The sequence below is a fragment of the Quercus robur genome, chromosome 8 (assembly GCF_932294415.1).
Source record: "Quercus robur chromosome 8, dhQueRobu3.1, whole genome shotgun sequence".
In the NCBI taxonomy this organism is placed as follows: domain Eukaryota; kingdom Viridiplantae; phylum Streptophyta; class Magnoliopsida; order Fagales; family Fagaceae; genus Quercus; species Quercus robur.
This window is the reverse complement of record NC_065541.1, coordinates 824,550-851,681: the sequence shown is the minus strand read 5'-3', so window position 1 is coordinate 851,681 and position 27,132 is coordinate 824,550. Positions and strand designations below refer to the sequence as shown.

General features: G+C 35.5%; 1 protein-coding gene across 4 annotated transcripts in view; it reads right to left on the bottom strand.

The window, feature by feature from the left end:
• Positions 1-15,701, bottom strand: part of LOC126694102 (proteasome activator subunit 4-like) — a 44,646-nt gene extending 28,945 nt beyond the window's left edge. For 2 of the 4 annotated variants that reach the window (XM_050390163.1, XM_050390164.1), the window contains exons 1-29: positions 15,402-15,701; positions 12,601-12,703; positions 12,394-12,506; positions 11,452-11,574; positions 10,557-10,658; positions 10,228-10,393; positions 8,943-9,059; positions 8,771-8,838; positions 8,568-8,669; positions 8,265-8,481; positions 7,846-8,070; positions 7,622-7,749; positions 7,421-7,538; positions 7,106-7,324; positions 6,864-7,019; positions 6,654-6,730; positions 6,349-6,557; positions 5,914-6,130; positions 5,742-5,821; positions 5,532-5,649; positions 5,269-5,439; positions 4,223-4,391; positions 3,936-3,979; positions 3,802-3,844; positions 3,581-3,726; positions 3,190-3,284; positions 2,157-3,061; positions 965-1,246; positions 780-875 (exon numbers count right to left, since the gene is read on the bottom strand). In XM_050390163.1, the coding sequence (XP_050246120.1) occupies positions 780-875; positions 965-1,246; positions 2,157-3,061; positions 3,190-3,284; positions 3,581-3,726; positions 3,802-3,844; positions 3,936-3,979; positions 4,223-4,391; positions 5,269-5,439; positions 5,532-5,649; positions 5,742-5,821; positions 5,914-6,130; positions 6,349-6,557; positions 6,654-6,730; positions 6,864-7,019; positions 7,106-7,324; positions 7,421-7,538; positions 7,622-7,749; positions 7,846-8,070; positions 8,265-8,481; positions 8,568-8,669; positions 8,771-8,838; positions 8,943-9,059; positions 10,228-10,393; positions 10,557-10,658; positions 11,452-11,574; positions 12,394-12,506; positions 12,601-12,703; positions 15,402-15,562 (4,770 nt within the window). In that variant the 5' untranslated portion in view covers positions 15,563-15,701. The remainder of the gene's footprint in view (positions 1-779; positions 876-964; positions 1,247-2,156; positions 3,062-3,189; positions 3,285-3,580; positions 3,727-3,801; positions 3,845-3,935; positions 3,980-4,222; positions 4,392-5,268; positions 5,440-5,531; positions 5,650-5,741; positions 5,822-5,913; positions 6,131-6,348; positions 6,558-6,653; positions 6,731-6,863; positions 7,020-7,105; positions 7,325-7,420; positions 7,539-7,621; positions 7,750-7,845; positions 8,071-8,264; positions 8,482-8,567; positions 8,670-8,770; positions 8,839-8,942; positions 9,060-10,227; positions 10,394-10,556; positions 10,659-11,451; positions 11,575-12,393; positions 12,507-12,600; positions 12,704-15,401) is intronic. The other 2 variants (XM_050390162.1, XM_050390165.1) reach the window with 2 other exon arrangements.
• Positions 15,702-27,132: the final 11,431 nt, after the last annotated feature.

The window sequence follows — 27,132 nt, the reverse complement described above, 5'->3', positions numbered from 1 at the left end:
GAAGTCTGTCACAAGATATGAATGGTGTTGAACAGATTGTATGAGACTGCAAATCATCAATCTCTCTTAAAAAATAACTATAAAAAGAGAGGAACGAGAGAGCCAAATAATTTAGCAGTTAGATTGAGTGCAAAGGCATTAAGAATCCATATGCCAAAGAGCACATTGGAATTGAAGTCAAAACAGAATTATGATTTTCAGTATACAATGATTTATCTCACTCAACAGAACAGAATTTCAAAATTACGAAAAGAAATCCATTTTCAGAGGGACTCCTATCTTTGATTTGTAAATTTACTTCAATACCATGCTTTAGATGATTTTGTAGGTTTGTACAAGGGGACACTAACTTTTAAAATAAAATATAAAAAAAATTAAGGAAATACTACTAAAATTATTAGAGCATTCGAAGAAAACTGGAATAGCAAACAAAGTGAGATGTGCTATTCTGAAAGTTACTTGTTGGAAAATCAAAATTTTAAAAACATGAAGAACAAAATAAAAAATTATGAACTTTATAATTTAGAAAACCTAATTCTATCAATATTACTTCAGTTAAGGAATGAACAATTCCAAGTTCTCTCTGACATAGTGGTCAACAAACCCCAATTAAAACCTAAATACTAAACTGACAGGAACATATTTTTTTGATAAGTTAAACAGACAGGAAAATATTTAAAAAATAAAAATTTAAACACTGGTGAATTTCAGAACCAAATATTAATACAATGCAAATCAGTAGAGTAATATTAACACAAGCAAAGAGGTGCTCAACATACCTGCAAGGAAATTACAGGATAAAGAAGCCCCACAATTACATCCAGCAAATATGAAGATCTTCCAGACTTCAAAGACGAGATGATAAAATGGAATAGCTACACATAATAGGAAAAATAGATCAATTAATGACAGATTTTATGAGTTAAAAGGATATTCAACAGAAAAGTTTCCTGAAACTTAGTACCGTTTCCATCCATTTGACATCATCTTGTGAATCTCCATTCAAATGTACATCTTGAAGTTTTGAATCTATTGGGGTCTCCAAATTGTCAGATTGGCTGCTACTCTGAATATTTATTACCACTTCAGATGCTCGTTTTATTAGGAACTGAACCCAACCTCCATCTTTAAGTCTGTTATCAATATCACTATTTCTCCCTTCATGTGAAAAATCATGATCCGAAGACGCATAAAGCCGAATGTTAGAGCACAATACAGAAAGGTTAACACCTATAGCTTCTCTTACCTGCCCATGTGAAAGATGCACAAAACAAAAATAAGAAAATAACTCCCAAGGTTACAAGGAAAATAATATTGTATTAGTTAGTTCTTTGCCTCAATAACATTGTAATTGTTATTTCTTCTCATGTTTAACATTGTTAGAATTATGTATGAACGATTAAATCCACCATTTCCTAATAGTTTAAAATTTTGGGACAATCGGTAATTTATTATGATATCAGAGCAGGAAATTCTAAGTTGATCCTTATTTCCACTCTACCGTTAAAAATCCCACATGTTAGGCCCCACTTATTAAGGGGGACTATGGGTCCATATGTGAGGAGGAGTGTTAAAATTAACCTCCATTTGGTAGGGGTGAAAAAAGAATGGAAAATTTTTGGTAGAAAAAAGGGTGGAAAATTGATGTTTTCCATTGTTCGGTTAACAAGCGAAAACAGGGGGAAAATAGTGGGGGCCAAGTGTTTTCCACTTGGGCCCACTAAATTGTTATATCCCCAAATTGGGGGGAAAAAAAACTTGGGTGAAAAGTAGTCTAGTCAAAATGACTTTAACTACCCTTCCACACCACTTTTGATTTTTATTTCCCTACCCACCAACTATCATTTTTGTCCTATTTCAACCCCTTTTTAGTAAATTCACATAAACTTCTCTCATTTTTCTACTCAAAACAAACAAATGAAATTTATTTTATTTCTCATCCTTCCACTTTTCCATGCCCCCAACCAAACGGAGCCTTATGGTTGTATGATTAAATTCATCATTTTCTAATAGCTTAAACTTTTGGGACAATCAGTAATTTATCAAACATAATCTACACTTACCAAAAAAGAAAAGAATTATCTGCATACATACACAAGCACATACAACAAAAGTTAGACCAGAAATGAGTGAGACCTTCAAAGAGGAATTCTTACTTGGGCAGATGAATGGCACATATTACCAAGCAGCTCCTCCAAAAGTTCATTATGCAGCCGTATCTCAGCTGCCGGCATTTTCTGTGGGGATATTTCTATAAGTACAGCTGATAGAAAAGCATAGCGCTTGGCTACTATGGTGGTGGTTGCAGTTGAAGGTAAAGGATTTGCCAAACAATCTAAGATTTTTTGCCTCAGAAGAGGAACTTTTGTTCCATACTTTCCCTTTCCAGTAACTGCATAACGTATACAAGCTGCCCACTCAGGTATTGATTCCACTGATTGCGCTAAAATAATATTCTGGAACTGGGCCATCAACCAACTGTCCCATGCTCCTAAAAGACCATCGACATCAGAATGCAACACCCCAGCCAATGCTTCAGCAGCAACACATTGCTTAGACCTCTCCTTGGCATTTGCAAACTCCTCCAAGGTGCTTCTAAGAGCCAACAAAACTGGCATGCCACATTCTTGTATTAACCGTTTAAAAATCCGGGCAAAATTTGAGTAGAAGGTATCACTTCCTAATAAAGAAATCCAGCTAGGGGTACGTGGCCATGAAGCAGAAAAGTCAAAATAAAAACGGGTGATTGATTTGTCTGCAAAGCTCTGAAAAGATGAATTTCCATGTCCTCTGGAAGATGTGCTCTCTGTATCAGTGATTATGTGAACATGGGAAAGACTATTCAAAGTCTCATAAAAAAAGCCCTCTTCCTGAAAAATTTTAGTTAAAACTCCTTCCAGTGATGATTTTGTACTTTCTTGTAAGTCACTGGAACCAGAAGAGCCAGACTGTTTCCCAGCTGAAAGTTTATAAGGTGATTCCTTTAACAGTGTATTTAGAGCCGATATTGCAAGTATTCTAGTCTGAGGAAGTTGACTTTTCAAATTCTTCAAGAAGTGACCTGTAAAGTTTTTGAAATGAGAGTATTTGGAAAAAGTTAAAACTGAGACATTTGCACTCAGTTAATTGCATGAGCACTATTGAAAAGAGAAGACACAATTCATCGCTCAACAAGAAATATGTACTGACCAGCAGTTTCACTCAAGATCGTTGAAGAGACATTTGGGTCATTCCGAGATGCCATAGCCAACAGGAGCAGAACTCTATTAGCCATAAGATTATACCTGGAAAAAAAAAAAATTTTAATTAAGACATTATCTAAAATATTTACAAAAATTGTAGGTTAAGAGAGTATCATTACTATGAACATAAATTTGCACTGAGTGTTTACTATACTTGCTCAAATGAAGATCTCAACCACCCAAATATTCATTCTATTTTCATTAATTGATAGGAGTCCACACAACAGTCCAAAACAATTCATAACATATAGGGGATAGCCTCAAACAACTTCAGATTAGATAAATAATGGGATTAAGAAAATATAAAAATAATAGTTTTCGAATAGTTAGATATTTACCGCCAATGCAAGCCAATGGAATCAAAACTCATAGAAACAATTTGAGAAACCAAATCTCCAAAAACTTGTCCATCCATGTCATTGTTTGATGTCCTGAAAATGCTTCTAGACACTCCAGCAAAGTAGATGTTGTATTTGACAAATAACTGTTGGCACTCAGATAATGTTAAGCAACAGAATTCACAACTACACACTCTAAATCATCTAATGGGGGAATTTACCTCATTGATTGCTTTCTGGGCTTTCAGTGACTCATGATGGGAGCTTCACGAAGAAACAAAGGAAGGTTAAACAGAGTTTCTATTTATTTTTTTCAGAATCTAACAATCTTAAACATAAATCAATGCAGATTTACCTGGAAAGAATCCCAATGATAAAGGAAGAAAACGCTTTTGGATCCTGGAATAACAAAAGATATATCAAGAAGATGTTGGGTTACACGTTTGAGTGAAGTCCCACATTGAATAATTATAAGAAAAATGAGTAGTTAATATAACATAATTGAGCATATACCCATAGGGCTTAGGCCTTTTGGGTTAAATTGTCTTTATATGTTATCTTAATTATTCAAGGAAACTCTCCAAGGTGTTTATCTATTCATTTTTTTAAGTTTGTTTTAAGTGTGTTGTCCTGAATGATTACCGTCGTCAAATGCTTGAGAACCGATTGTGAGGCAAGGACTGCACAAGAACCTAGAACCACATTTTCTGGTGCATTTGGGTCCTTTAAATTCTCAGCAAGAGAGAGAACACACTTTGAAATCATAGACGGCCATCTCTTGATCAGCTTCAGTAGAGATTTGCCAGCGAGTCTAGGAACCATGTCAAAATATTAAATCAGATATCATAAATCACCATTACTTTAAAAATAAAAAATAATAATAAAAATAAGAATAATAATCGAACACCATTGCAGCCAAAACCAAAAAAATAAATACTAAGAGAGATTAATATCTCTGAACCACTTGCCATGAAAATATCAAAGATTCTAACCATTAGTTTTAGGAATATGTTCCCACCCAGATTGAAAAACTCAATGCATACCACATTCTAAGATCTGTCGGAAAACACAACTTAACATGTCTTTTTTCCATCATTATTCAATAAAATTCAAATTTTTACCAAAATAGCCAGTCAGACCACATTATATCTGCTAGGGACCCAACATGGAGGCTGCCATTGAGAAATTCACAGAACTCCTCCATACTTGAGAATAAGAGCTAAAGTTTGATCATCATTTTTTTGATAACTTTGAAACTTTATTACCGCCAAAGACATCACCTTATCTACATGTGGGCTGTATGCAGTGTCCTCTAATTGGTTTCATTCCCTTTATTGGATCATTGCTTCTAGAATGATCTTGTGCCCTTTTTTAATTATCATTTATAATTATTAATAAAAATTCAGTATAGCAGTCTATATAATAATTTTTAAATTACTAAATCTAAAATGCGCATTACACAAGTCACATTACATTCAAAATAGACAATAGGATTTAGTGCCCATTTGGCATAGCAGTTTGAACACTTTCTTAAAACACAGATTTTTAAATCTCACTTTTTTCTTAGTACAGCTTTTTCAAACAGCACTTATTCAAAAAGCTCAAAATAGGCTGTACCAAACAGGCACTTAGAAGATCTGTACTATGATTTGATCATATAGTAGGTCAAAGAAGATTGGTGGACTCACAAGCGAACAGTTTCATAACTATGCAAAGATAGATTTAGAAGATCGTCCATCAAGAGATTCAGATGATCTGATGGAATGAACTTTGCACTTGTACGTAATAGATGATAGGATGACTGTGAGGATCTCCATGTATTGTGCATGTATGCCTTATCAATGAGTGCCCACCTTGGCCTGGAACGAAAGAAAAGAATCATTTTTTAAATGCTACAGCATTGATACATAATTTCGTGTCAAAATAGAGATCCAATGAGAATATTCTTCACCTTCTCTTTCCCTTAGAATGAGATGATACAATAAAATTAATCGGAGGTTCAACTATGGCAGCAGATTCCAACTTCCAAGCCTGCCTGTGATTTGACCACTCATCATATTCCAAACTTCCTGTATGACAAAAATCAAGAATAATTTATGAGAGGCAGGACATAAAAGAAAAAGGATTGATATCCAGCTCATCTAAACACAGTGTGCATTACCATAGTTTGCTAATGCATCCATAATACGAATAATGAGTATCAATAAAATGCTGTCATCAGATTTTTCCTCTAACAAGTATCTGCTCAAAGCACAAAGATCAATGAGGTTTAGCAAATCAGACCCAGCCAAATAGGAGTAATGTCCAGAGGAATACTGAAGTTTAAACATTACTTGCATGAGGCATGAATAACCTCAGCAGCTTTTTCCCGCAGTTGAGTGCTGCCAACACTTGAACCTGTTGCTCCAGCTATTAAGAAAGAAGTATGATCTGGATCTTCAACCACTGCATTGCTGGAGGACGGCCTGAAATCAGGCAAGCAAGACAAAACACCTTGCAATGATGAATCAATCCGCAAAAGAGTCACTTTCAAGTGCTCTTTCTCATCTCCTGTGTGACAGATTGCATGTAAATTGTCAGATAATGGACAAACCTGTATAAACTTCATGTTCATCTGTATACTGCTAATGTAAATTAAAATAATGTGGCATTAATAAAATGATATATACTGAAGAATACATCCTTTCTTTCTAGATGAGATTTTTTATTTTTTACCACATCAGTTAGGTTATGGGAAAAGTTCCTTGAGGAATAACTATGATAATTACCTGAATCTGAATGGATTTTAGTTTGGCACATTGTAAAAAGATCATCCAAAGCCGCTTTAAAATGAAGATCCAAGAGTTCGTTTGCAAAATTAACTTCTTCATCACTAGGGATATGCCACTTAGGGCCTATTGGCAGTTCATTATTGGAATAATCTTTTGTGCTGATCCATTCCTCTAGTTCAGAAGCCACAGGGTGACGGAAGATGCACCTAAGAAACCAGAATTTTGAGGATTTCATTTTCAAATAAAGAAATTAAATTAATAAGCATTTAAATACAACCACTAATGGAAAGAGGAAAACATACTTGTACTGATCAATAGGATAATAAAGAATCAGGCTACCAAGGAGGGAACGGAGAAGATGATCACCAGCACCACTGACCTGTCAAATGACCAAAAAATTCTTGAAGGGTGAGATTTTATAATATAAAAAAATAAAAAATAATAAAAGAACGAATCACAGATGCAAGCCTCAAGAGCAGGTACTTTAATCAACAACAGGATAAATACAAGACCTTCCAAGATGGAGAATCAAAAGCAGAAACAATAGCTTCCTTAAACTGATCCTTGTAACGGAGAAGAGCAGGACCCCCATAACTGATGGCAACTGATAGTGTTTTCAATTGATAATCAATTGATGTTTCAAGAGCAGGAGAAAGAGTGGGTTTTGCCTGGAAAGAAACCAATTCAAATTTCAAAAGAAGAACTTAGGTTCAACATGAAAACATATAACACACACCATACATGGGAGAACCACCTTTATTGAAACAGAGGACTTAGAAGTTCCTCTTCCTCCAAATCCTGTAACTGGCACTCCTTCTAAAGAGGAGATAACAGAGGACAAAATGGGCTCAATAAGGTGAGTAACTGCTTCTTCTGGGTTTGAATGCACACATGCACAACAAAGCAGTCCAACCTCAGCAATTGCCCCTGGAAGGATATTTGTCTTCACAAACTTACAAACTTTTTTTAAAGCCTGTTAGGAGCATGAGGAAAAGTAATAAGAACATCTTTGATTGAGATTCTAAAATTCAAAAAGAACTGAACTGAATATCATTAACCAGAACTAAACCTGAGTATACAGGGATTTTGAAAGTCTCCCAAGCAAGATTTCAAGCATGCAATAGTAGTAAGGACCATCCTCAACGAGAAAAGTTCCTGATGTTGCAGATGAATGTAGGCCTTCATTCCTGCAGCAGCAGTAACCAATTATTCCAATACATAATAGAAATGTAGAACAGAAGATATGGAAGAACTGAATGTTAATACTAACGTAACACTGCTGGGTTCCAAGTGCAGAAGCAAGGAAAATAGGCGACATAAGAATTCATCAAGCCATTCAGAAAAACGAATCATAGGCAGGAATGACGACTCGTCTATGTTATCATCCAAATAAGCCAACTGCAAGTATAAATGGATTAGTAAAAGCATTTATTCATGGTTATAAGGGCAATGATAATTGAGTATTCTAAGAATATTACGGGCTTGTGTGCTTACATTGGAAAAAATGGAGCCAATTAGTTGCATGGTTGCCAAGGTTTTAGGAGGATCATTGGCATCCATTCCAAGTAATACATTGGACAATGAAACCATCAAAAGATCAGTGAACTCATCACCACTTTCAACTGATTCTACTGAAGTTGAGTGGGAGGTGAGAAATAGTGAACGCCCAACAAATGCTACCGACATTACAGCAATTTTCAGCTGGTGGGTGGCAGTCATCTGACTAGACATAACATTGGTGAAAGAGAAGTTAATGTGATGAAACAAGCAAAACTTAAAGGGGTGAACAATACTATTAATAGGACATTGTTTCACAAATGCACAGGTGTTTTCCATCAGGAAAACTGCAGACAATCATTATAAGTTTCAACAATTCTGTGATGTAATGAAATAAATGATACAAACTTACTTACCGTCTCTAAGGCCATATGGAATCGAGATGCCACAAAAGGAAGAACCAAAGAGGGCTCCACATAAGACAAAACAGAAGTTGCTGCAGCAACTGTCTCAGATAAATGCTCATTCTTGCTATATTGACCACGATCAATTAACTTCAGCACCACATTGACGAAATACGTCCTTTCTGATCTTCCAAGAAGCAGTTCGGGCTGTCTACTGTTTTCTGTGTTCCTGCAGTAACAGTACTTTAGTAGAAAGAATAAAAATGTGCTAAAGCATGAAGAACAGATTTATATCATCATGCAAGAAATTCTTACTGTTGCTCATGCTGTAGGCGTTTCTCAAATTGTATTACCAAATGGAACAAAAATCGCTCCAATGAATAAGTCCAACGACCACCATTGGAGGGATGGTAATATCTACAACAATAGACACCAGTAAAGAACTAACAGTTTTTATTACCAACTCACATGCTTAGAAAAATAAAATAAAATGTGTATGAGAATATGAGTGAACAAACTGTTCCAAGAGGTTGACCAATTTCTCAAACTGATCTTGCATCAAACTACCAGGTCTTAATAGATACACCTGCCACCAAAATTATAAAATATATACCAACATCTTAGGAACCATCCAAATGGGGACCACTTCATGCAAAGAGTAAAATGTAGGCCATAGTGCAAAAGTCTTACAATTGCTTTTGCGATGGCCTTTGCTGGGGTGACTGTTTTATTGGAGAACAAGAACCTTGTGTTTCGGGGAACATCCACAGAAAAAGGATATGATCCACTTCCATTTGCCACAGGAACCTGTGGTTGACAGATTGGGTGAAGGCATATAAGTGTGCATAGTAACAATAATAATAATAACATAATATAGCAATAACAACAACAATAATAATAATAATAGTAATTCTTATTAACAGTAGCAGCAGTAGTAAGTCTTAGGCTCCATTTCATAGTTAAATGTACTCCAGAAAACATTTTAAGAATTTTTGGGTGTGTAAAAAACCTTGGTCAAACCGTAAATATTTTTAGTTGACGAGGAAAACACATTTGTAAAAGTTGTAAATTGTTTTATGGCAATTTTTTTTGTAAAACATTTTTCAAACCCTTTCTCACACAGACAACACCCCCCCCCCCCCCCAATTCTTTCACACACAGACCTCCACCCTCGTTGCTCTCCTTCTCACACCCAAAGGATGCCAGCTGTGGGGCATGGGATCATTAGCACGGTGGCACAGTGGTGAAGTGGCATGGTGGCACAGTGTTCGTCGGTGCAGAGGGTTCATTTTTTTCTGATCCACTTGGTGGTCAAATGTTGGGGTTTGTTGAGGCGCAAAGGCTTGGCAGTCAATGGCGGGAAAGCGGTGGCCATCAGCACTCTGCTGATCTGCCACTGCAGATGATCTGTTATGGGTGTTGTGATTTTGGGATTTTTCCACCAATCTGTAATGGGTGTTTGGGATTTTCCTGCTGCCAATCAGTAATGGATATTGTGGATATGTAGAGTTTTGATCTATTTGGGTGTTTTGTCCTGTAACAGGTTTTGGTTGTGGATATACAGATTTTGTGATGGAGGAAATTTTCCACATTTTATCTAGCAACAAACACCGAAAAATAATTTCTGAAGCATTTTCAAAAATGCAACCAAACACTAAAAAAGAAAATGCTTCCCTAGCTGAAAAAATTTTACATCAAAAAACATTTTACAATAAAACAAACAGAGCCTTATAATTATTTTAGGCCATCTTGTAGGAGCAAATAAAAACATCATTTAATTGTTTGACATTATTGATGCATAATCAATCAAGGATCTACAATTTCTGTCAAAATGTACTTCTACTTTATTTATGATAAGCATTAGTTAGAAGAAAATCATGTTCAACTACAATACTCATATCCACATGCTAGGGACCACTGTTTGTAACCAGTATCAATACATATTCAACACTATTTAAACAATTCATACACTCACCTCAAACATATTCAAGTATCTGGCAAAAAGTGTGGGTAAGAAACACTCCCATTCTATGGAGTTGCAGTTCTTTACAACACGAGCTACTAGAGCAGCCCATTGACTATTCCAAAATTGGCAATTTGGCATCGAGTCCCACAGGTCTATACACGATTTAATCCAGTCACTGCCATGCCAACAATAGGAAGTTAATTTGCCCAAACAAGCATAAAGAAAACCACAAAGAATAGGAGTTCTCAAAAATATGTGATGCTAACAACAACAAGAAGCCTTAATCCCAAATTTTTGGGGTTGGCTATGGCTTCTCAACTAAAATATGTGCAGCTTACTTTGTAAAAAAGTCCTGGTTGTCTAAATTTGTAGGAAGAAACAGTCTCACAAACCCAGATCCTTCAAATGATGAATTATGCCATGGATTTTCCAATAAAGATCTGCAGGTTTGTTACATTAGATGGTAAGCAACAAAAAGTAAAGAATGAACACAGAGCTTTCACCATTATGACCACACCAAAAATTCAATTCAATTGGGACGAGTGACTCCACTTCTTAACATTCCTAACACGAATGCTATAAATTCAGTATAGTACAAAGTTTGAAGAGATTTTTTTTTTTTGATAAGTAAGAATGTTATATATACGAATGGCTACTCTATGAATGAAGAACATAGAGCAAACCCAGAAAATACAAGAAGAAGAAAACAGAGAACAAAGTTTGAAGAGATTTAAAGCCTACATTGACCAAATTGATTTCTATTCAGGCTACCTATTTTTTGTTGCTGAATCATCAAAGGCTAAACATCGGGGACTGCAGGAGAGTACAGATGTTTAACAAAAAGTCAATACTGAAGTGACCAATTTGAGTTTTTTTATTATTTCTAAAACCTAATATTTTGGTTGTTTTAAGATTATTAAAAAAACAATAATAAAATCATATTTTCACAAAAAAAAAACATGAATTTTCATAGACAATGTCTGGTGTACTTGGTGTAGCTATTAATAAAACAAATTACTAAAACTCTAGTGTATTCTGCCTCCATGAAAAAGCTAAAGGTCAAAAACATTAAATATATGCCATATGTAACTTAAGAGATAGATTCATATGTAATTCACTTTGAAAAAATCCAAAATCAAATTGAACCTACTGATGGCCAAAGAAATCCAAAGTAACTTCAAGGCTTTTAGACAGATCAACAAAATCTAAGAGAGAGATCCTCAGAGCACTGACCTAAACTCAGACCATATCTCAAAGGCAGAACCTGGTGGGAAAAACCTCCGGCAGGATCGAACAAGGGAAGTAATAGCCTCAAAATGTCTCTGTCTCAATCTCCACCCTTCAGGACCAGTATCCCTGTAACAGATGAATAATCCTAAGTCATCAGCATATAAAGTTTCCAAAACTAGGAAGTACAAGACAAAAAATAGTGTATATGCAATTCAGTGAAGCAAAAAAAAGCAATTATTGACAGGTCAAGAAAAATTCAACTATATTAAGTTGAAGGGAATGCAAAGAAGTATGACAGCAACAACAAAGAGAAAGACTTTAAGCTAGAGACCATGGATCATTAAGAATTTACTTTGTGATACAGATTTTTTTTTTTATGGAATGATTTCCCTTTGGTTAATGTGGGTAATTTTGAAAAAGAAAAACCACAAATTTAATGATGGCATTCTCTCTTTTATTGGGCTGAAAACATTGTTTGTAAGGTTGTTTGAATGGGCCCAAACATTTGGCACTAGATGCACGTTCTGTTGTAGAGTTTATTGATTCTATTTCCTTTAGATTGTAATTTTTGTATATTTTAATTCTTCAGGTTCACTGTATGTATACATCCTGTGTGCATTGCGCATTCCTCTTTTCAATAAATTGCATATTACTTATCCAAAAAAAAAGCTTCAAAAGCACTAAACAGTTTTAGTGCATAAATAGGAGATTTCATGATAAAATATCTTTTTCCTTTTTTTGGATTGGTTATTTATACACAATCCAACATAACCTCATCATTTGCCTCATTCTTATTTGGGGGTGGGGGGGTGAGCTGCCATTGAGTGTTCATAATGAATTATCATAATTTAACCAATCAATTAAATCATGGCAATACTTTGTTGAACTAAGAATAAATAAATAAATGAAAACAATACATTTTGAAGGCGAATACTTAAAACTCACCTTGTGAAATGTGTATTAACCAAAGTATCGTACAAAGGTCGCCATTGAACTTTCAAGGACAACTTCTTCCGATACTTATTAAGTACCCTTACTAAGATATTTCCCCATCTAACCTAATCAACACAAAGAGAACATCATATCAGAAAAGAAAAATTGTAAAAGTAAATATGTACAAGGAGAAAATATTTCACAGAGACAATAGATCACCTGGGCATAAAGCTTGTTTTGTGAATTTTTAAACAATTCCAACCCTATCTCAACAAGTGTGCTGACATCTTCCAAAGATACATCACTTTTTGCCTTTATGAAACTGCATAACAAATAAATTCAAGTCAGATTTCAATCCTGTCACCAATCAATATAGATGGGACAAGGCATGGATGAGCTAGCTCCATCCGCTTCACCAACAAGTTCTGCAATTACTAGCTATAAGTGAAAAAAGACCAGTCTGATAGAAGGACCAGATCAACTATGTGCCAAAAAAAGAAACAAAAAACAAAACAAAACAAATTTTCAACAATTTCTGAAAAGAACTTTTTCAATTGAAAAGCAATATAAACACATTAGATCTACATCTTCCAAACCAACTGACATATATCTACACCAGCTTGAGACCAACCATAATTTGTGTGCCTCCAACATAAAAAAATTTACTATGACATATATCTCACATGCACCATCCATAACACATAGTAATTTGCTTCATGCATCTTTTTGAGTGACTCTCAGTGATATCCTTAGTACAAGGCCTGTGTAATTGGGGTCCATTGTACTCTTGTTTTTTAATTTTAATAAAGTTTTACTTTAAAAAATACGTAATTTATAAAATAAATAAAACATAGTTATTGGCCATTAAGAGACTCATACATCACCAAACACCAACACAATGAGAGATAATGTATGACCAGTATTAACTATTAAATAATAAAAATTAGAAATATATGTGACAAAGAGCCATATAGGCACAAGACAAACCCTAATGTGCTAGTGCATGAGATCTTATACTGATGAACAAACACCTCCAAGCAACTGAAATCCATGGTGACAGCTTAAAGCTTGCTTTGAAAATGTAAGGTTTAGTAGTTATAACTGGATATCTTCAGAATTTGTCAAGGTATAGCATGAAGTGTCTTCCATGTGAAGTTGTTACGGTCATTATGACTGGTGGTGAAGTTTGTTAAATGAGACAATAGTTTAACAATGTAATCACAAGTTGAGGATTACATTCTGTTATGCACCTCACTTTATTGATTTTTAACCAGATCTCTTATTGATTTTCATTCTTTTATAAGTGATTCTCATTCAATTCCTGGCTTGAATCTGTGATCAAATGATTTTACATTTCAAAGGTCATGACACTTCAGCGATGCTTGCACTTGTTTATGTCTATGGAGGGCAGGAAATCATTAAAATATTGGTTGAATGATTAAATTCATCATTTCCTAACAACTTAAGTTGTTGGGGTCACTTGGGAAAATTGGTAATTTATCATTGTATTAGAACAAGTGTACCTGAGTTCAAACCTTGTCTCTGCTCTACCTCCCATTTAAAAAGTTCAAAAAATCCCATGTGTTGGGCCCCACTTATTATGGGAAAGGCTAGGCCCACACGCAAGGGGAGTGTTCAAATATTGGTTAGATTATTAAATTCACAATTCCCTAACAACTTAAACTTTTGGGAGAATTGGTAATTTATCAAATATGTTTCTAATTTCTCACAAAAATTTAAAATGATACCAATTTGTAATTCACTATTTGAACATCCATATTGAAAATTGGTCAGCCCTGAACAAGTTAAATGCGCTCCCTCAAAATGTTATGTCAGCACTTATAGCAGACACTAGGGTCTACCTCTAGAGCACACCATCTATGCCATCTTATGAACCAAAGCACTCCCAATCTCCCAATGCCAACTTGTATAAGAGGCAAAAGCCAACTATCATTTCTTTTGTATGGCCCATAGCAAAAAGCAATCAGTTAAGCAAGGATTTAGGTTAGCCTGCCACTCAAGCCAACCTAAAAGGGAGGGAGGCTCCTTGTACTCAGTGATGTCAACCCCACAAATGCAGCAGGGCAGAAGATTCCAATGATAAACTCATATTCGTAAGTAGTGCTAATTGGCTCCATTCCTAGAGGCAGAGTATCTATCAATGCCACACCCCCTACCCTCTACATGCAAACACCCTAAAAATATGAAATTCACCAGTGCAAGTCCCTCATTCCAAGTCTTGTATCCCACTACTGCCATAGTCATCCCTCAACTCCAATGTGAATTTCCCTGCTCCCCGACTCAAGCTAAGGCATACATACTCTTCAGCAAAAATTTCTATAGAAATGCCTCTATTTCTCAATATCAGTACAGATAAACAAGTTCATTATCTATTGTTTCATGTAACTCAACCCCTAAAGCTCGTCTATTGCTATTGCTTAATTATTTTGATAAATTTATAAATAAATAAAAAAAAATCATACCATTTTCATGTGAAATTAGAACAGTTATACATAGATAAATGTCATGCAAGTACCACAAACAACCCACGTAGTGAGGTAGGTATTATTATGAACAAAGACAGCTTTATATAAGAAAATTGAAACAAAAAAGTTAAAGGGCCAAGCCATAAACGAAGAACAAAAGGCACCCAATAATCCACCTTAAACCCCAATCTTCACTGTCAATGATTCATTTCCTAACTCACTCATTGATCAAATGGGCACCCAATAATCCACAATTCGGAACCATCAAAATTATTGTTATTTACTCGTGCAAACAAAAGGCATAACCAAATTCTAGAGACAAAATCAAAACCAAGCAAATTTTCAACATGAATTCAGATAAGGAAAAAACAAAACACACCCAGAATCGAAATGATTCTGAAAAATCCCAAAAGACCCAAAATTTAGAGTCAAATTGAGAAAAAAGAGAAAGACCCAAGATCGAAAACAAATTGATAAGACTGGAAAAGGAAAAACATAGACAAGAAAGAGCAAAGAAAATTAAAGAAAGCTCACAGGTCGATGACAGAGATCCACTTGAGAGTGGAGTAGACAGAATCTGGGTCATCAGGTTTGAAAGAGTTCTTGACAGAGCAGACGACCCGAGAGAATGACTCTTTCTCTCTCTTGGTCTCTTGGGCCACCGGTGGTGGAAGCCAAGCATTGTAGAGATGCATTTTTTTAGTGTTTTGAAGCAAATGAAGAAGTAGAAGAAGAACACGAAGGCTTGGATGAAATTTGCGAGGAATGGTATTCACTATATATATAATGTTTTATGTGCGTGTGAATTGGTCTGGCTTTTCTTTCTCAACAAGAAAGTTAAGACTATACAGAACAAAAAACTAAGGCCCCAAAATGCAAACAACGAAAGTTGCAGTTGAAAGAGAGTAGGATGGTCCTACATGACTTTTCAGTAACCAATAGGAAACTTACAGATTAATGGTATGGTAATCTTACAGATTTTTCTAGGGGAGGGTGAAAGTAGACGGTTTCACCTAGTACTCACGAAAACATCTCCACACTCTCTCTTACACACATTTCGGTAGTGCTCGAAATAATAGAGTTGGTATCTAATGAGACATGAGACTGCTCGATGGAGCGGATAAAGCCGGTCACTCACATTATGTGGATTTTTTTTTTCATTTAACATTAGATTGCTAAGGATTTCGTTAGTTGTCCAGTTTCAAAACAAAGTGGAAAAGTAGCATCTTGAATTTTTAAAACTCGAATTTCGGGTAGAAATCAAGTTTCTAATACTCGAGATCTTGAGTTACAAATATCTAACGTGAACTTTTTTCCATGTGGAGCCACGTTGAAATCGAGTTTCTAATACTCGATTTGTGATCATATTTCAAACACAAAACACAGACTCAACTTTTATTTCACTTCTCACTCTCACTTAAGCATCCAGAACACTCTTACTCTCATTGACACTCAAACATAAAAACCTCAAACCCTCACTCTACTAGAGACAAGCGCATCTCATCGGCGATAGAAAACTCATCTGCGGCAGAAAACTCTCGTCTCCTCTCAACGGCAACCTCTCATTCAAAACCTCACTCAACTCTCTCACTATCTCACACTGAGGTCAGTAGTAAAACACAGCCCCTCTCCTTCTATATTTACTCACAAACATTTGGCAATTCTCCTATCTTTTATCACTACTCCCATTTGTTCATTATCAAACCACATCAATCCACTGGGAATTTTGTTTTTCCCTCATTTCCACATAACCCCAAACCAAATACATAAAACACTTAGATTTTATTCCGGTAGAAATCGAGTCTTGCAAACTCGAGATCAATGGCATTTCCCGAAGAAAATCGAATCTTAAAGACTCGGTTTTGCTTTGTAGAACTCAAGTCTTTAAGACTCAAGATCTATGTGGCATAATAGTGTCCAACTCAACAAGTAGGAAGCGAGTCTTTAAGCCTCGAGTTTTATATGGAACTCGAGTTTCTAAAACTCGAGAAGCTAGTTTGCAATTATCTTTCAAACGCATGTTAACTTACTATATTTTATCCCCTTACTATGCTAGTCCCCAAATATCCCCCATTATGTGAGACCGTTGTTCCTTTTCTAAGTGACCGTATGTTATGATTGATGCACAATAGAAATGGTTAGTGTATTACTGTTAGTACATTTTAAATTAAATATGTTAAAACTCAAAATAACTGAAGATGAATAAATAGATGAGTTATAATAAAAGTTGTTAAAGAAAGAGTTACTTGTATGTAAGTTAGATTAAATAAATTAAGAGAAGTTTTCTAAATTAATAATAACATGTAGGTTATGTGAAGGGTTGGAAGACTATATATACGGCTATGCTATGGACTAATTTCATATCAAGAGTGAATGAAGAAAATAGTTAAAAGCAAAGTGTATTATGTGAGAGAGTGAATTCTATAATATTCCTAAATACTTAAGAAATTTCGAGCCAAAGAAAGGTGTTCTTCTGGTGGAGCTTTGGGTTTGAACACTTTGTGCAGAAGTTGTTCTAGCCATTCAACATTTGTTGGGCTGTTATATCCTGGAGGAGACAAGTCAGAGAAGGTCTGCACCGGTTACAAAGTTTAGCCAACCAAGGGCTTGAATCTCCTTAAAGAGAGCAAGTGCTGCACCTCAGTCCAAATAGTGTTGTGTAATTTTTCTCATTGAATTAATAATATTCAGAAGTACTATTCAGTTTCTCTTCGTGTGTTATTTCCATTATTATTGTATTTGCACCAACAATTTTAAGGAGATTCAACACATGGAGCCTACACAAGAGAAACCAAATGAACCTGTTGGAGATTTCAACAAGCCCTTTCGCTTTAAGGGAGCCCACTTCAAGAGGTGAAAAGGAAAGGTCCTCTTCTACTTGAGTCTTCTCAAAGTCTCCTACATCCTCACTGACAAGAATCCATCAAAAGTTCCTACCGATGAGATGAGTGAGGAAGAATATAGCCTCCATCAAGAAAAAATAGATAAGTATACAAAAGATGAATATAATTGTCGCTCTTATCTTTTGAATTGTCTTGCCGATCATTTCTATGATTATTATGATACAACTTACAATTCTACCAAGAAAATTTGGAAAGCTTTACAAAGCAAGTATGATACCGATGAGGTTGGTGCAAAGAAGTATGTTGCTAGTAGATTTTTCCGTTACCAAATGGTTGATGGAAAATCGGTGGTGGATCAAGCACAAAACTTCCAAATGATCGTGGCAGAATTGAGATCCGAAGGCATAAAGATTGGAGACAATTTGGTGGTAACTGGCATAATTGATAAACTACCACAATCTTGGAGGGAGTTCCAAAAGACTTTGCGGCACAAGCAAAAGGAGACATCCTTGGAGACTTTGATCATACGCATCCGTGTGGAGGATGAGGCTAGAGGACAAGATGCACTCATGACACAAGAGAGCAATGGTAATTCCACCACAAAGGTAAACCTTATTTCAACCAATAATAATATGCCCAAAAATCATTTTCCTAGAAATGTTCAATTGAAGCATAAAAAAAGAGCCTTTAAAAATAATAATAGACCTCAAGGAAGGGGAAACCTAAATAAAAATTACAATAAGAACCAAGGACCCCCTTCACAAGATCAATTTAATAGATCATGTTTTGTCTGTGGCAAGAGTGGGCATATTGCTCGATTTTGCAAATTTCGGAAACGTGAATCTGTCCCGCAGGCTAACGTAACCGAAGAGCCTTTAGTGGCTATGATTACGGACATTAATATGGTGCAATATGTTGAAGGGTGGTGGGCAGATTCTGGTGTTAATAGGCATGTCTGTTATGACAAAAATTGGTTCAAATTGTACACTCCTTTTGAAGAAGAAAAAACTGTTATGCTTGGTGACTCTAGCAAAACCAAGGTTCTTGGGAGTGGTGAGGTTGAATTGAAATTCACTTCTGGACGTGTGCTAACATTGAAAGATGTACTTTACACTCCGTCCATGAGGAAGAATTTGATGTCAAGTTTTTTGCTTAACAAGGCTGGTTTCAAGCAAACTATGGAATCTGATAATTATGTAATCACTAAAAAGGGATTATTTGTGGGCAAGAGTTATGCTTGTGATGGAATGTTTAAATTGAATGTTGAGAATAATAAAGCATCTACCAGTTTAGTTTATTTGCTTTCTTCTATTAATTTTTGGCATGCTCGTTTATGTCATATAAATAGTAGATATGTGGGAATCATGAGTAGTTTAGAATTAATTCCAAGATTGTCAAAAGATTTTGAAAAATGTGAAACTTGTAGTCAAGCTAAGATTACAAAAAAGCCTCATAAAAGTGTTGTAAGAAATACGAAATTGCTTGAGTTAATTCACTCCGATTTATGTGAATTTGAGGGAATTTTAACTCGTGGAGGAAATAGATATATTATCACTTTTATTGATGATTTCTCAAAATATACAACTATTTATTTGTTGAAAAATAAAAGTGATGCTTTTGAAAAATTTCAAGATTTTTTTAAAAGAAGTTGAAAATCAATTCGGTAGAAAAATAAAAAAATAAGAAGTGATAGAGGCCGTGAGTATGAATCAAGTGCATTCAACTCATTTGTTCAGTCTTTGGGAATTATATATGAAACTACTGCACCATATTCACCTGCTTCTAATGGTGTGGCTGAAAGAAAAAATAGAACTTTAATTGAGTTAACAAATGCTATGTTAATTGAATCTAGTGCACCTCTACATTTTTGGGTGAAGCTATTTTAACTGCATGTCATGTTTTGAATAGGGTGCCACATAAAAAGTCACATACCACACCTTTTGAGATGTGGAAAGGACATAAGCCAAATTTGGGATATTTGAGAGTATGGGGTTGTCTTGCTTTTGTAAGGCTTACTTTCTTTAGCACACAGGCCCAAGGATCCTGGGCCAAATAGTTGTATTTTGGTGGACTGGGCTTGGTTCACCGCAGCTAAATGGGGGCTGATTACGAACCAAGTTGTGCGCAAGTCACATAAATCTCCTCAAGGCAAAAATGCGATTCCTCCCCGGGCGTACTGTCGTGGGATCCCGGGGCGTATTAGGCCTGTAAGAACCCAGAATCTCTGGTTCTGTGCACTATACAATCTTTCTTCATGCTTGTTATGCAATGAAGTTTTGTCCTTTCCTTTTACCTCTATAGGTCCTACACAAGAACAACTATACAATGCACATATCTTCAAATAATTGTTAGTTTCTTAGATTAGGATATATATATATATATATATATATATATTAATACATATACATATATGTAAATGAATTTCATAAGAATGATTCAGCCACGAGGATCCTGGCCCCAATTCTCACAGACTTATGCTTTTGCACAAGACTTGTGGGATTTGGAACTCAAGTCTGAGTGGCTTTGCTTGGGCAGGGACTCAGCTTTACAAGCAAGAATATATATGTATTGAGCAGCAAGAAGCAGTAAAGAAATATGCAAAGTAATTGTTAGAAATTCTCAAATCAATATGAGATATTTCATTATTTTTCTTGATTATGGATTACAAATGTACTCACTAAGACGTCATACAAGGTTCAAATAAGTTCAAAAATTACAGACTTTGATGGCTATTCAAACCTCTAAGACTTGCAAAGTTTGAATCCTTTTGAATCCAAGTATGTGCTATAGTGGCTGTTTCTGGGATACCGAGAGACATTCCTCTGTTTTTCTTAAATTTTACAGAGTTCTAATGACTCTGTTATGATATTCTCCCTACTGAAAATCCTCCCCTTTCAACATGGGTTTTCTCTTCCTTTTATAGTGTGTTTTCTAGGGCTCCATGGTACTAATGATTTCTCTCTTTTGCCCCTCAGAGCTCGTGCTGTGACAGTTGCTCAAGGGCTGGTCTCTTCCCTTTTTTCTCATAGTTTTCATCTTTTATTACTGTTTCTCTAAAAGTCATTTGCTGACTTTCCATTACGGGGCGTCCTCAGCAATTAGCCTTCAATCTCTCTTCTTTCAAGGTTTCTCATTTTTCAAACTTAGCTGTCGGTGTTATTTCCTTATTGTCATTATTCCCAAATAATTGGAATCTTTTACTGCTGGGTTGAAAGTTCTCTTCCAGTTGCTTCTACGTATGATTTTCTCATTCTTGGTTCCTTGTGGTACAGCTGCTTTGTTCATGAATGTTTACTTTATACTTTATGATTCTTTGCTGCACCAGTGGGTACTTGAGAAGGACATCTCTGTTCTTCATTTCTTGTATTTCATGGTACCTTTCTTGAGTTGTCTCAATCCTACAGTAGCTGTCCTACATTACCTGAGGATCCCGGGCGTCTGGCAGCCTCTGGATATCCCGGCCCTCTGGCAGCCTCTGGGTATCTCGGCCCAGTTCTTTCACTGAATTTTGTTGGACTTTTTAATGACCTTTTTGCTGGAAATCTGAACATAAATAGGGCCTTAATGTTGATTCTTCTTGCTGCTTGAATTAGGCCTTCTTTACTTTTCATGGAATGTGAAATTTTAGCCTTCAACAATAGTGCAGCCTATAGATTTTTTGATCTTGAAAACAAAATAATTTTTGAATCCGGTGATGCAATTTTTCATGAAGAAAAATTTCCTTTTAAATTGAAAAATAGTGGGGGTGAAAAAAATATTTTGTCACAACCTAGTTCTTCTACTTCACATTTACAAATTCAAGAAAATTTTGAAATAGAACCTAGAAGGAGTAAAAGAGCTAGAATTGAAAAAGATTTTAGTCCTGATTATTATGTTTTTAACATTGAGGAAAATCCCCAAAATTTAAAAGAGGCTTTAACATCACCTGATGCTATATTTTGGAAATAGGCTGTAAATGATGAGATGAAATCTCTAATTTCTAATAGAACTTGGAAATTAGTAGATCTTCCACCGGGTTGTAAGACCATAGGTTGTAAATGGGTTCTTAGAAAAAAGTTGAAACCGGATGGATCAATAGATAAGTTTAAAGCTAGACTTGTTGCAAAAGGCATTAAACAAAAAGCTGATCTTGATTTCTTTGATACATTTTCTCCGGTAACAAGAATTACATCTATTAGATTGTTAATTGATATTGCTGCAATTTTTGATTTGAAAATTCATCAAATGGATGTAAAAACTGCTTTTCTAAATGGGGACCTAGAGGAAGAGATTTATATGGACCAATCTGAAGGCTTTGTAGAGCCTGGACAAGAAAGCAAGGTATGTAAGCTAACTAAATCCCTATATGGCTTAAAACAAGCACCTAAGCAGTGGCATGAAAAGTTTGATTCTTGCATGATTGAGAATGGTTATAAATCAAATGAATGTGATAAATGTATTTATTATAAATCATGGAATAATCTACATGTTATCATTAGCCTCTATGTGGATGATATGTTGATTTTTGGCTCAAATATGCATGTTATAAATGAGACAAAAAATATGCTTAAAAGCCATTTTGATATGAAAGATCTTGGTGAGGCTAATTTTATTTTGGGTATGAAAATTACAAAAACATGTGATGGAATATATCTTGATCAATCACATTATGTTGAGAAAATATAATTTTCATGATCACAAAAGTGTAGCAACTCCTTTTGATTCTAGTGTTTATTTATTTCCTGTGAATAATGATGATGAGATTTTTAATCAAAAGGATTATGCTAGTATCATTGGTAGTTTGCGTTATGCTACTGATTGTACTAGACCTGACATTGCATATGCAGTAGGAGTGCTTAGTAGATTTACTAGCAAGCCTAGTAAAGATCATTGGCTAGCTATTGAGCAAGTCATGAGATATTTAATTGGTACCAAAAACTATGGCATATTTTATAAAAAGTACCCTGCTGTGATTGAAGTTTTTAGTGATGCCGATTGGAATACTTTGTCAGGAGATTCTCTCTCTACTACTAGTTATATTTTTACCTTAGGTAGTGGTGCTATTTGTTGAAAATCTAAAAAGCAAACAATAATTGCTAATTCAACAATGGAAACTGAATTAATAGCATTAGTTTTAGCTAGTGAAGAGGCAAATTGGCTTAGAGATTTGTTATATGAAATTCCACTTTGAGAAAAGCCAATTCCACCTATATTAATTCATTGTGATAGCACTGCCGCAATTGGTAGAGTTAAAAACCGTTACTACAACGGTAAATCCAGACCTATAAGAAGAAAGCACAGTACCGTGCGATCTTATTTGAGTAGTGGCATCATAACTGTAGATTATATTAAATCTAATGATAATCTTACAGATCCATTTACCAAGGCCTTGGCAAAAGATAGAGTCTGGAATACATCGAGGGGGATAGGACTAAAGTCCATAGAATCATGAGCCATGTATGAGGATACCCAACCCAAGGACCAGAGATCCTGAGAATTAGATTCAATGGGAAAAACGAATCATACGATGATCGTAAGAAATGCACTATTCATTTTTTTTAATTAATTATTTATTCTGTAAATAATTTTTTAATTGTTCATCCCTATGATGTAAGTGCATTTATCCTGTAATATGGAGAGGTTGAGAAAAAAAACTCTGTAAGAGTGCCTTTTTCGGGATACTCAAGCCCAAGGATCCCGGGCCTGAATGAAAAGGAAGGATTTGGTGGACCGGGCCTTGACTCACCGCAGCTAACGAGCTGTTTAAGAATCAAGTGAATGCAGAGAATACTTCTGACAATATACAGAAAAAATGACAAACAAGGATATCGAAGAGTGCCAAAAATTAACAACGTAAGTTCAGAAAGAAAGAAAAAACAGGATTAGCAAGACGATAAAAAAAAAAGTGCTGTGGGGATCCTGGGAATTATGAAACAGTATTTCATTAATACATTATCTGTTTGATTACAGAAAGCTCACTAGGACGTGATACAAGGTCCAATCAAGCTCAAAAATTGCAGTCTTGAATGGCTATTTCAGCCTTCAAAACTTGCAAAGTTTGATTCTCGTTGAATCCGAGTATGTGCAATAGTGGCCTTTACAGGATATCGGGAAGCAGTATTTGTTTTTCCCTTAGTATTTTTTTTCTGCACAGATTTTTCTGATAGTTTTTCCTAGAGAATTTCTTCTTTCTTGCCTTTCTTTCTTTTTTTCTCGCTGCTTTCTTCACAACCCATCCCCTCCTTTTATAATGGAGTTTTCTGGGCGTCCCGGGGAACCGTTGGTTCCCCTGTTTTGTTCTTTTGCAAACAGAGCGTGTTCTGTCCCCATCGTCTCAGTAAGTCCCTTTTCCGTTTTCTCTCATTCTTTCCTTCTCTTGGTTCTGATTCCTTCGAAAGCTTCTGGTTGGCCATCCTCTTTGGGACGTGCTGAGGTATGCCCTTCTCGGCATCCCCATTTCTGGCGTCTTCCTCTTTTCCCTTTCTTTCCTTTTTGGGCGGAATCCTGTTTTGCCATTTTTGAAAGTCATTTGTTACCATTCTTATTCCCTGTCCTGGCTCCCCGAGGTCCTTTTCTGTCTGTGCCATTGAGAGGTCGCTCGCGTCTTTTGCTTTTATTTCTTGTTTTTCTTCTTCTGTCTTCTTTCTATCGATCTGTCCCAGTCTTTCTTTTTATTTGTGCTTGAAGGGATCTGCGCTTATTGAGGATCCTTGCTTCTTTATACTTTGCCGTGGTCTCTTTTTTGGATGCTTCTTTCTTTTCTGGGCTTCAGGATCCTCTGGGCCTTCCTTTTATTCCCCCATGGGTCATCCGTATCTATTGCTTTGGGTTTAGCCTGAATTTTTCCTTTTGGGCTTGACTTGCTCTTCTGTTTTGGGCTTATTTTATTATGACCCTTTTTTTTTAGACCTCAACAAACTCTTAATGAAATTTGTAGCTCGTATGAGTGGGGTGTCAGAATTACAGGAGCACCCTTGACAAAATTTCACCTATGTGAGTGTGGGGGTGGGGCCGCTCCCTATGAGATTTAGACTTAATCTCAGATACACTCATGAAACTGGGATCAGCACACAACTGTAAAGTGCTAGCTATAAAAGCTCATGTCAACACCTGGATCATTATGTGTGAGCATCAATACTTTATTTCCCTTAAGCAGTCATAGTTCAAGTCGGAGACCACTACTGACTCTGGAGTAGAGATTGTTGTTTCACTAAGTGAAGATTCAATGCAGAGCACACCTTCATGATGCATAATAATCCCTCTTTGCCCGGTAATCTCTCATTTTCCAAATTTAATATTAAAATGAGTGGGGGAATGTTAGTACATTTTAAATTAAATATGTTAAAACTCAAAATAACTGAAAATGAATAAAGAGATGAGTTATAATAAAAGTTGTTAAAGAAAGAATTGTTAAAGAAAGAGTTGTTAAAGAAAGAGTTACTTGTATGTAAGTTAGATTAAATAAATTAAGAGAAGTTTTCTAAATTAATAAATAACATGTAGGTCATGTGAAGGGTTGGAAGACTATATATACGACTATGCTATGGACTAATTTCATATCAAGAGTGAATGAAGAAAATAGTTAAAAGCAAAGGGTATTGTGTGAGAGAGTGAATTCTATAATATTCCTAAATACTTAAGAAATTTCGGGCCAAAGAAAGGTGTTCTTCTGGTGGAGCTTTGGGCTTGAACACTTTGTGCAGAAGTTGTTCTAGCCATACAACATTTGTTGGGCTGTTGTATCCTGGGGGAGACAAGTCAGAGAAGATTTGCACCGGTTACAAAGTTTAGCCAACCAAGAGCTTGAATCTCCTTAAAGAGAGCGAGTGCCGCGCCTCAGTCTAAATAGTGTTGTGTAATTTTTCTCATTGAATTAATAATATTCAGAAGTACTATTCAGTTTCTCTTTGTGTGTTATTTCCATTATTATTGTGTTTGCACCAACAATTACTAACAATGCTCATGTGAATATATTATATTAGACTGTTGTGGACGTGCGTTGCATTTGTTGTAAAAGATGGAGTTGGATTTGTAGAAATAGTCTGTGGTCCACACCCACCAAACCATTTTTCGAACATCATTGTATTCATCTCATCCTAGCCCACCATGGTGAGATAGCCTTCGTCATAGCATCCCTCAACCTTGTGGACCTATGGCAAGCAATTGGTTCTCTCAATCCCCCCCCCCCCTTTTTTGTAATGTGGATTAAAATGGGTTTTTGATATGCCAGCCATAGCGGCGACTATGTGAGCTTGGGCTTGGTTGAGTAGTGTGGGAACAACAATATGGGTGTAAGCTTTACTATGGGGTTACTAGCATGAGAGAAATAGTTGCTTATGATTCAGTATTGTCTCATTTAAGAGAGCTTTTTATACTCAAACAAGGGAAATTCAAGGAATTACAAACTATGAAAATAATGCATTGTGGATCAAACAAGACTAACAAGTAAGAACTTGAATCAAATTGAAACAAACTTGTATAAACAAGATTACAAGGAAGCACTAACAAGCATTATGAATTGTGAGAAAATCTCATAACTAAATATTACAAGAGAATGATTTGATCTCTATATAGGTAAGTTTGTAAATGGAGAGGGGTGTGTTTATCTTGAAAATGAGTCCTCTATTTATACTTGAAACTTGACAGTTACTAACAATTGTTCCTTTCATGTGTTTCTCTCTCCTTGAGCTTCATTGACACACATCACAATTTTTTATTATGCTTTGCAACTTCTTAAAACTACTTCGATGCCACTTATCTCTACTGTGTACACTTTTACAAGAGTTAGTAACTGTCATATCATCCCATGTTACTTTCTATGTTCCTGTGCTTTTACAAGTGTAATTACCCTATCGTGCCACTTGTTACATTCTTGAAAATTCAGGAAATTTTGAATTAATACCAACATGAGTGAAGGATATTATTTATGAGTTCTATTAGAAACCTAATTTCTCAATTGACCTAAACCTGCCTATATAAACATTCTTAAGCATGTTTCTCAAGTAAAGAGAGAGCAACCCACCAAAAGCAAATCTGAAAAGCAATATCCTTGAGCCAAAAAAAAAAAAAAAATCACTCTCTTTGTTCATTGATAAAATCATAATGTGATCTATTCTACTTGTGCTTCAACCAATGTTCTTGAAACCGCAAAGCCTGCCCTACAACAATGGGTCGTTTTTGCTAGCTTTCAAGGTTTTAGATTGTAAACAAGTTCGTTCATAGAGGAGACTCGCATTAAAGGGTTTGTAAGTAGACTGTTGTGACTATTTTGACTAGTGACTTTTTTTACAAGATTGGATTTCTGGGGGAGGTTTTTTCATTGAAAAGTTTCTTCATTTGTTTTCTACTTAATCATCAAAATCTATGTACTTTTTATTACTTTTTACTATTATTGCTTTTCTTTTGGTGATTGATTACTATGGTTGATAACTTGTTGAATTATT